The sequence below is a fragment of the Onychomys torridus genome, chromosome 2 (genome assembly GCF_903995425.1).
Source record: "Onychomys torridus chromosome 2, mOncTor1.1, whole genome shotgun sequence".
Classification (NCBI taxonomy): domain Eukaryota; kingdom Metazoa; phylum Chordata; class Mammalia; order Rodentia; family Cricetidae; genus Onychomys; species Onychomys torridus.
The window spans coordinates 129,861,835-129,871,662 of record NC_050444.1 but is presented as its reverse complement, the minus strand read 5'-3'; the positions used below and the strand labels follow the sequence as shown (position 1 = coordinate 129,871,662).

At 53.1% G+C, this 9,828-nt stretch overlaps 1 protein-coding gene across 1 annotated transcript; it reads right to left on the bottom strand.

The window, feature by feature from the left end:
* Nucleotides 1-4,629: 4,629 nt before the first annotated feature.
* Nucleotides 4,630-9,741, bottom strand: Pdzk1ip1 (PDZK1 interacting protein 1). Its single transcript, XM_036180173.1, has 4 exons — nt 9,621-9,741; nt 7,164-7,272; nt 5,439-5,534; nt 4,630-4,962 (listed from the first exon to the last, which is right to left on the bottom strand). The coding sequence occupies exons 1-4, from the start codon at nt 9,685-9,687 to the stop codon at nt 4,890-4,892; spliced, it is 345 nt and encodes a 114-aa protein (XP_036036066.1). The 5' UTR covers nt 9,688-9,741; the 3' UTR covers nt 4,630-4,889.
* Between the last annotated feature and the right edge of the window lie 87 nt (nt 9,742-9,828).

Here is a 9,828-nt window from a genome sequence, read left to right as displayed (position 1 = left end):
CAGCCCCAGCCTGGGCTAACAACACAGGGCACCCAACCTAAAGCAAGACCCAAACCACATTCCCAATCTCCCCTCAAGTACGGGCCCTGTCCATGTCCCTCTGCAGGCTACTAAATTCCCCATGATTGTAAATGCTACTTCATCTCTCTCTCTCACACACACACACTCCCCACTGTTTTCTGATTTATGCCATCCTCAGCACCATCCACTGGCTTCCATGATGCCTGTGAAAATTGGATAAAAATGTCTCTCTAAGTGGCACAAGTCCACACCAAGCTGCAGGGTACAAGGCTGGTCCATGCAGGAACAGAGACTTCTGCACCCTATCCTGGTTCCAACATTCCGATATCTTCCAACTTGCTCAGGACTGATGCTGTGGTTCATATTCTCTCTCTGTCTCTCTCTCTCTGTCTCTCTGTCTCTCTGTCTCTCTCTCTCTCTCTCTCTCTCTCTCTCTCTCTCTCTCTCTCTCTGTGTGTGTGTGTGTGTCTGTCTGTCTGTCTGTCTGTGTGTATGTGTCTCTTTCTCCTGCCCCCAGCTAACAGAGGGTGCCCCCCTTCAGAAATGGCAGAAGATGCAGTAAACATTGGCATAACTGAGAAGTTCCTACAACTCAGCCAGGCAAGGTTTGAGTCTGAGCACTTAAGGAGATCCCTACCAAATATTCAAAAAGCTCTGCTGAAGCCAGTCAGGGGGACTCACACCTGTAATGCTAGCACTCAGGAGACTGAGGAGGACCACATCAAGTTCAAACCTGTACTTCAGAACAAGATCATAAAACTTTTAAATTAAAACAACTCTGATCAGCCTTTCCCATAGCGTGTACAGCCACCAGATGGCAGCAGAGCTGCCCACTTCAAAGCTGACTATCAGATGACCAAGGATGTTAAGGCAAGCCCATCACGGGCCTTAAACCCCGTGGAGGGAGGGATACACATGCCCATATGTATCCACATCCATATGAATGGAAAGATACAGACAGACAGACGGACAGACAGACAGGTGAACAGACTGCTAGTTTAGTTCCCTTCCTTTGTATGTTTTCTCCTTCCCCCAGATGCCCTTGACCCTATCCATTCTTGTACAGGTGCCAGTGATGAAGGGAGAATGGCTCCCTTCCTGCTCTGGTGGGCTTCTAGAGCTGGAGCTAAAACTGGACACAGACAAGTGACTCAAAGGCACAGTGGAGCAGGTAGGATGTGTGCAGAGACCAAGAAAGCACAGGGCTGGAGCTGCCTAGAGGCTGGGTGTGGGAGGTGCATGGAAGGGAGAGGCACATTCTCGGGAGTCTTACTTTCTGGCAAGTCTTGAGAGCAATGTCAACACATAGGCTGCCCTTGTTTCCTCCCAGTAGGCCTACGGGGAAGCTATTACAGCACCAGTTTCACTGGGCAGGGACGTGTAGAGATCCCACTGACGGCAGCTTAGAGCTCCTGTGTACTCTGACAGCAGCTTAGGCAAGCTATAGAGACTTCCAGCCCGGTTTGTCAGGAAGCCTTCTGCCTAGGTACCAAGGAAAGTTCTGATGTCTCCAGTCCTTTGACTTGCTTCTGAGAGTGGTCTAGGAGGACCAGGAAGCATGTGACTTGGCCCCACATTCCCCTTCCCCTGGCCTGGGGGAGGAAGCTCTGCCCAAGAGTTGCCTGACTTAATCGTCATTGAAGCATGAGCTATTTCTTGCACATTACCCATTTCACATTACTGAATGTGAGGGAGGTAACCTGAAACCCATCTCCTCCACCCGACACTCCGTCCCACGCCAGGGACCACTCTGTAGGTAGACAGCCTTTATCAAAACCAGCCACAGAAGGCAAATTCCCCTTCAAGACTAACTGGTTAGCATTGCTTCACACTCTCCACCTGCGCACAGTCTGAGTGGACGTTTCTCTGCCTGCCTGACTTTAATGGGACCTATGTCACCCCGTGAGAGCCATACCTTTGGGATGGAATAGGGGAAAGAAGGATACAAGTCCTATTCCAGGAATCAGAATGAACTAGACTGCCCCAAACAGTGGAAGAGCTCGGTAGCGACCAGACAGCTGGAGATGAGGTGACCCATGGAAGCGAGAGGTTCCGGCGCTGGTGCATAAGCCCAGCAGAGACCTCAGGGAAGCTTGGAAGTGAGTACTGGGGAGAACCAGCTGGAAGCTGAAGGGACGCGAGAGGGAGCTGGCGGCAGACCTCGAGCTCGAGCGGAGGCCGAGCAGGTGGAGAAGATAGAACAAAAAACGTCCTAAGAGGCTAAGAAAGAGACAAAGACAACCTGGACGACGGCAGGGGGGTCTTACGTGGAAAGTGAAGAATGGGGCGTGGGCAGGGGAGTGCGTCGGTGCGGCCCCGCCCCTGGTCTCCCGGGAGCTCCGGGTCTCCTCCCCCGCAAGGGTGGGTCACTCGCCTCCAGCTCCGCCCCCGGCCCGCAGAGACCGCCCCTAGGGACCGGTGATGCCCCCAGAAGATGGTGGGAGGCCCAGCTGGTGCGTTATCAGCCTCCTCCAGGAGCCGGCCCGAGGCACCGAGCGGCTGACAGTCTGAGATTAGGCCCCGGGAGGGTCATTAAGCAGCGGCCTGGCCCTGGCCCAGCCTCTTTCCCTCCTGATCCGACCAGGCCGGCAGGTGGGAGCTGGCGATAAGGACGGGGGTCTTGGCGGTTCTGGGGTGGGCGCTCACTTACTCCCAGCCCCTGGTCAGGACCGGAACATGGAGTGGGGGAGGAGGGCTGTAGGTCAGTGTCAGCCTAGGCCCTCCAGGGGCAACCACCAAGGCTCTAAGGGCAGGGCAGGGCACCCCGCAGTTGGGAGGTGGGAGGTCGGGTGGCAGGGCTTGCTTTGGTGGAAGCAGGCCTCTCCTGGCAACACCTCACAGGTGGCTCTGCGCTGGCCCTGGCAGACTGGGGGCATAAAGGGGGCTGAATTGAACCGACCTACACCACACACACACAACTTGGGGGCAAAGGTGGGAAGGAATGTAGCCACCTGCAAGGGGATCTGATCTGCAGCCAAAAGATCCCAGGGATATTTGAAGGGATATTTGTGCCTTAATGGAGACCTAGCCTCTACCATTCTGTCTCTCCTTCAGTGAGAAAAAGCTGGGCCACCTGGCCCCCTGGTTTTGCTTCCTGCTTTAATCAAGAGATAGTTCCTGGAGGAAAAGGGAAAAGACTAGGCACACTTTAAACTGGCAGAAATGTGTGAGACGCAAATGAGTTTCAGAAGCCACCAGAGGCAAATGCCTAGATGCATCATCACAGGGGCAACAACTATCAATGTCCCTAAAGCTGAAGACCAGAGAGGGAAGGAGACTTGCCCTAGATCACACAGCAAGGCAGGGAGACCTAGAGCAGAAACACTACTTTCCTTCTCTGCTCAGACCTCTACCTCTGTTTCAGGCTGGCCCCCAAACCCCAGGGAGATGATTTGTGGGTACTGCTTGAGGCATTCAGGCAAGCCTTAGACCTCAAAGTAGAGTGTGCAGCACGGACGCTGTGTAAAGGAGAGACCAGTGACAGAGGCATCTGACGGGCCTCGCCACACAATCCACTGCTCTGGAAATGGGTCTGTTTTGGCTTATTAGCACACACAGAGGGACAGACGCTGTTCAGTGAGACACACAGACACAGAGGAGCCGGGTCAGACAGGCACTTGCCTCAAAGCTCTTGGTCTCTTCTAGACTGGGTTCCCTTGGCTCCCATCCCACCCAGGGCTAAGAGCCCAGACACTGGTGAGGACTTGGTTCTAGTCTAGCTCTGCTAGAGACTAGCCAAATCCTGCACACAGGGTCAGGGAGCTTGGAGTAACAGCCCCTCTCCCAAGGTCGCACAGTAGGGTGATGGGAGACTGGGGACACAGATTCGGGCTTCCTCTGTCTCTGCCCCCACAGTTTTCTTTTTTATATGGAGCCCAACACTCTGGAGCCCTGGGAAGGGGAGACAGCTGGGCAGAGTGGGTGGTGTGCTGTATAGGAAAAATTCAGAAGATGTAGGAAGGGTGAGCTGTTGGGGAGCGGTTCTTGCAGAAGGGTTCTGCCTTGAACAAGGGGCAGAGTGGGAAAGCTCCTCAGCTCACAGGTCTCTTCCTGCCATCCATACATGAAAGACATTTTGAAATGGACCAGAGTTGAGGATGTCCAGGATACCCAACTCTCAGCAGGGTCTTCCTCCTGAGATTTCCTGCCTGCTCTAGGCAGAAAAGGGGTTTAGTCTGAAGAGACAAGGACCACCCACAGGCAGGGATGAGTTCAACTCTCCCACGCATATCCACACCCATAGGGAGTTCCCCACACATACCCAGGCTGCAGAGGAGTCTCCGTCTCTGTCTCTGTCTCTCTGTCTCTGTCTCTCTCTCTCTCTCTCTCTCTCTCTCTCTCTCTCTCTCTCTCTCTCTCTCATTCCCTCCTAGACACATCCTCAGCCTCTCCAATTGAGCCTCTAAGTCCCTAGCTGCCCTATGGGTCCAGGGCTTCCTGTAATCCCTAAGTCCAATGGCAATGGACCCTAGAAGAGAGTTATAAAAAGAAATGGATGATGCCTTGCTTGGAGCCTGGAAGATGGGTCTGAGCCTTTGCCCCAAAATATAAAAAAAAGTCTTTATTTCCCAGAAATAAGAGTCACTTCCATGGTTGCAGGAGGAGGGAGTTGAAAGGGTAAGGGCTGAGCTGGGTGTCTCTTTATAAGGCTCCTCAGAATTGGGTGGAAGACCCCAGGAAGACCACAGGGCCACATCACATCCTGTGCTCAGCTTGGCCTCAGCCCTAGGCTGAGATGGCTGTGATTCAAAAGAGCTGAGAGGGCCAGCTTTTGTTAATAGATTACTGCAGAACAGTGACTGGGTGAAGTGGTGGGCATCAACTCTATGTGCCCTATAGCCTGGGGACTGGGGCCATCAATGAGCTTGTCACATGGGTGTGCTGTGGACCCTGCCCTCTTCCTCCAGAACATTCTCGAAGGCATTCTTGTGCTCACTGGACCTGGAAAGGGAGGTAGGGCTTACTGGGTTGTTGGCTTCCCTTCCCCATTTTTTTCCCTCTTCATCATCCTGCATCAGGCCTTCTCTCCAGAATTAGCATCTGGCTCCCAGAGAGGGGCAGGGAGAGGAGAACCCTTCCCCTAAACATATCTGGACCTGTGGGCCTGAACTGGAGGCCCCTCAGAAACATCCCCACCCAAATCCCATGTTCTTCCTTTACTAGGTTTCCCCAGGAAGCCTCCCAAGAACTCCCTTCCCACAGGGTCCCCCACTCACTCACTCCCTCTTTCACTGACTTCCTTTTCCTATTGAGTCCCTTCTCCCCGTGATGCCCATTATCCTACAAAGACCCTGCCCCGTCTGAGCCTTCTTCCAAAATTGAACCTTTGTCTTCCTATAGGACACCAACCCTCTTCACTTCACCAGCTCTTCCTCTGTGCTCGACAACCTTTCCCAGCTCCCCCGGTAGCATCTCACCTAAAACCAGACGCCATTGAGGAATATCTGCCGTCCATTCCCACCAGGACCCCATCTGCCTTGTTTCCAACGATCATGACCATGCTCCCAGGTTCCCTGGAAATGAAGCTTATCAGTAGCTCATCAATGACTGTCCACTTTACCCCATCCAAGAAGACTCTATTCTGGGATCTGGTTCTCAAGGTCCAAGACAGAGAGCACCCCAGCTTTCCTCTGGACCCTGCAGACACCAGCTTCCAGTCTCCTCCTCCTCAGGCCTCACATCCTCCTGCCTGACCCAGGGAACATAGTTAGTTCTAAGGCACTTATTCTAAGTCCCAGGTCTCTTTCCATTGCCTTCAGATCATGGACCCAACAGGACTCAGAGTACATCCCAAATTAGGAGGTGTGGTTAGTGGTCACAGAAGGCAGAGAGAGGGGAAACAAAGCATTTCTAGCAGAAAGCTCCCGCCTTTGACCCCTCAAACTGTTTTGGTGAGGTCACTTAAACCTGCTCAGCTGTCTTCGGACATCCCACAGGCAAGTCCCACCAGACATGTCCCACCCAGGTCAACTCAGGTTGTTTTCAGTGTCCTCTGCTCAGAGAGGCTTTTAGAGTCCTCTCTATACTTCCTCCTCCAGTGCCCCCAACCACCTCCCTCTATCAACTCCCAGATTCCCTCCCAAAGAGCTCATAGATCCATCCACCCATCCTTTTCTGAACTGCCTCTGTCCTTTCCAGGTCCAGACTATCCAGCCTCGTACTCAGCCTCCTCGTGTGTCTTGAAACCTGCAGACTTCACACACTCTGCACCCCTATGGAACAGCCACAAGGACTTGTTAATGTCATCTCATCCACTGACCCAACTTGACATAACACCCCCAGTCTAGGTCACTGGTGCCGCCAGGTCCTACTGACCTCATGAGCCTCACACTGGAAGTCTCTGTCCTTCTCCACCCCTTAGCTCTTTGTACATACTCTGCAGGCTGTGGAGGGATGCTGCTGGGTCCCTGGCTGCCAGGCCACCTTGGTAAGACCTGGGGGAAGATCCCCGAAGGTAGATGTAGCTTCTTCACCCAGGGGGCTCTTTATCTCCATACATTCATGCCTGGTACCAGTGCTCCAAACTTGGGACTCAAGTGTACTTTTCTCGTGCCATCCCATCCTCTGACTGAGTCATACTCCTTGTATGTCAGGTTTTGGGGTGAATGTGCAGTTGGTGCAGCGTGCTAACCAACCCCCTCCCAACCCCTAAGCCAGCTCAGGCTTTGTCCTGTGCTCTGAACTTTCTTTCCTTCAACTGTATTTGATTTAAATTGTTTGTCTAGTCTGTGTGCCTGTGAGGCCCTCTGCATCACATGTAAGCTGACCTTCCAGAAGGCTGAGGCCTTCTACTTCAGGAGGAAGGCCAGGCTCTCATCCCAACTCCATAGGTGGAAACAAAAATTGAGACACAGAAAGAAGACATTGCTACCAAGTTCATGGTGGGGGAGGTTGGGGGAGATGGTTGGGAATGAGAGAGCCATGAGGCCAGCAGACTGTAGGCCTGGGAGCCAGAAAGGCTCAGAGCTGGTTCTGTCCCTAGCTCTTCCTGGGAACTTGAGGACCAGTTCCCTTTCCTCAGAGTGGTAAGACTTGAGAGCCAGAGCTCCTGAGGTCATCCGCTACTAGAGTAAACACAACAGTTCTAGGGCCACCCTGACCACCGGGGGCTGCCCAGCCCCAAGTCTTCACACGGCACTCACGGCTCTTCCTGGCACCAGAAGTGGTTAACAGCAAAGGCGATTGCAACAAGGACCAGGAACACGGCCACCGCAATAAGGCCCTGCATCCAGGGCTGGAGGTTCCCCCGACCTGGAAAAGGAAGAGGAGCTGCAGGTACACAGCAGTCTGGGTACCGTGTCAAAAAGGCCAACAGCGCTGGGTGGTGGTGGTAGCAATAGCGGCGGCAGCGGCAGCGGCCCATGCCTTTCATCCCAGCACTCAGGAGGCAGAGCCAGGCGGATCTCCATGAGTTCGAGGCCAGCCTGGGCTACAGAGTGAGTTCCAGGACAGGCGCAAAGCTACACAGAGAAACCCTGTCTCGGAAAAAAAAAAAAAAAAAAAAAAAAAAACAAAGGCCAACAGCCTCAACAGGGCCCTGGGAGGCATCTGAATGGCCTGAGTGGACATAAGTATTAAGGCCTGTCTACTCTCCTAAGTATGAGGGAAGAGTCTGAAGAAAACTTGAGCAGCCAAATAGTGGACATGCCTCAGGGTTTGCTTTGAGGTCCAGGCTCCTAGAGCCTCCTTCCTGCACACACACACACACACACACACACACACACACACACACACACTCACCCTCTACAGTCACGTGCAGGGCCCCCTAGGAAGTGCAAGAAAACAGGGACCGAAGGGCAACCCTAGTGGCTGGCCTAGGCCCTGTCAGCTGAAGTGGCCCCTCCTCCTTCCCCCGCCGGCCCAGAGCTGCCAGGCTAAGGCTGGCATCTAGCAGATCCAGTTCTTGATCAGAAAGCTTCTCTGGGAAAACTAGGAAGGGTGAGGTCTGCCCCGGGCTGCTCAGCTGGGGTGCAGGGAAGGAAGAGAGGTAAGGTGGCAGGGGAGGGTGGGTTCCAGGTTGGAGTCCCTTTATCCTGTCCAGCAGGGTGGCCCAGACACAGAGGTCAGATACGAGGTTAAGGTCTAGCCTGTACCCCTTCTAATTTTTCACCTTTGACATCAACCTCAACCCTTTCAACTTCTCAGAAGCCTCTGCCCTCCGGCCACTAGCAGTCCCAAGAAAAACCATTCTCCCCATTAGGCTGAGGCCCTCACTCTCCGAAGACAAGACACCCAGCAGCTCAGAGCCTCAGGAGGAAAGAGAGAACAGGAAGCTTGAGAGAGGTCCTGCCTTTATGAATAGAGCTATCCTGTGTTACGAGAAGCTAGGCATCAAAAGACCTCAGTTTACCTCATTCCTACCCAGTCCACTTCTGTGCTCTTCTTTCTATCCTCAGCACTATCTCTGAGGCCGATAAGTGTTGGGACAAGGGAGGATCCTGGAACTCTCTGGGTTGTAGCCATGACAGCCCTAGGTTAGCAACCCTGGATAGCAGAAGATACACAGTATCGTTGCTCTGCCAGGGCCATTGTTTTGGGTACATCCCTCCCTACCCTGGCCAAGAAACACTGCTCAGGACCATCACTTTTTCTGGCCAATGATGCGCAGGCATTGGGAACAACCCTAAGAGGTGTCTTCCCCATTTCCTTCTCCCGTGGCTCTTACAGCTAACTCCTCACAAGACACCAGGGACCACCTCTGTTCCTGCTCTTGTGACTCTAGGGAGCAAGTGGCAGAGTCAAAGGCAGAAAAAAAAAAAATGGTCTGAGACCTGTTCCTTCTTGGCCCATGAAAGTTACTGGACTTCTCTGGTCCTTCAGTTTCTCAGAGGTAATGCAAATATAAACGAGCATCTTTGCCAGCCCCCAGACACCAGACTACTGGGTACAAAGCCCTTCCAAACCTCCAATCTGGCAGCAACTCTGAGAGGCAGGTGGGGTGAGGTGTACTGAGAATGAATGAAGACACTAAGTCTCAGAGCAGGGCAGTAATTTCCTCAAGATCACACAGCACAACAGAAAAATCTTGGTGAAGAGTACACTCTGGAAAAAGTGAGGAAAGGATAACTTAGGTCATACAGGAGGCAGAGGCAAGGCTATCCCTCTCAGTTCAAGGCCAGCCTAGTCTATATTATGATTTCCAGGATAGTTAAGGATAGATAGAGAGATGTTGTCTCAAACAGCAACAACAACAACAAAAGGACTTAGGTCAAAGCCAGGGACTTAGAACAGCTCCTACACCACAACCACCCATCCTGCCCAGAGCAAGCATTTGAGGGTGCCTTGGGACCACTCCCAACCAAGTTCCTAGCCCTTGCCCTCAGTACCCAGTAGTTTCTGGGGCAATTCCTGCTGTGAGGTTTGGATCTCAACTCCTGTCCCCTCTCTAAACCCCAGAGCCAACATGTTCCCTGCTGCCCACTTCTCACTGCAAGAAAACAAATCACAGAGCCTAAGTCAGAGGACTGTAATTGGCCCAGTGCCTGCTCCCATTCCAAAACAGGGTATCTCAGATCACCACCCCATCCTACCCTGGTCACTGTTTTCCGACCAGCCCTCTCCTCCCCACAGCCCAGGTACTCCAATCCGATGTTACCTACCTTGTTGACAGCTGGCAGGTGCCACTGCAGAGAGCAGACCTAGTATGAGCAGGTTGAGGGCCAACATGGCTGTAGGCAGCTGCAAGGCCTTGGTCCACTGCTGGTGTTCGGACTCCTGGAGCTGCTGGAGGTCTGGAGTGTTTTTATGAGATCAGCTGGGGAGCAGTCAGGCCTTGAAGGAGAGCCACGGGATTGGGTTAGGCAGAAA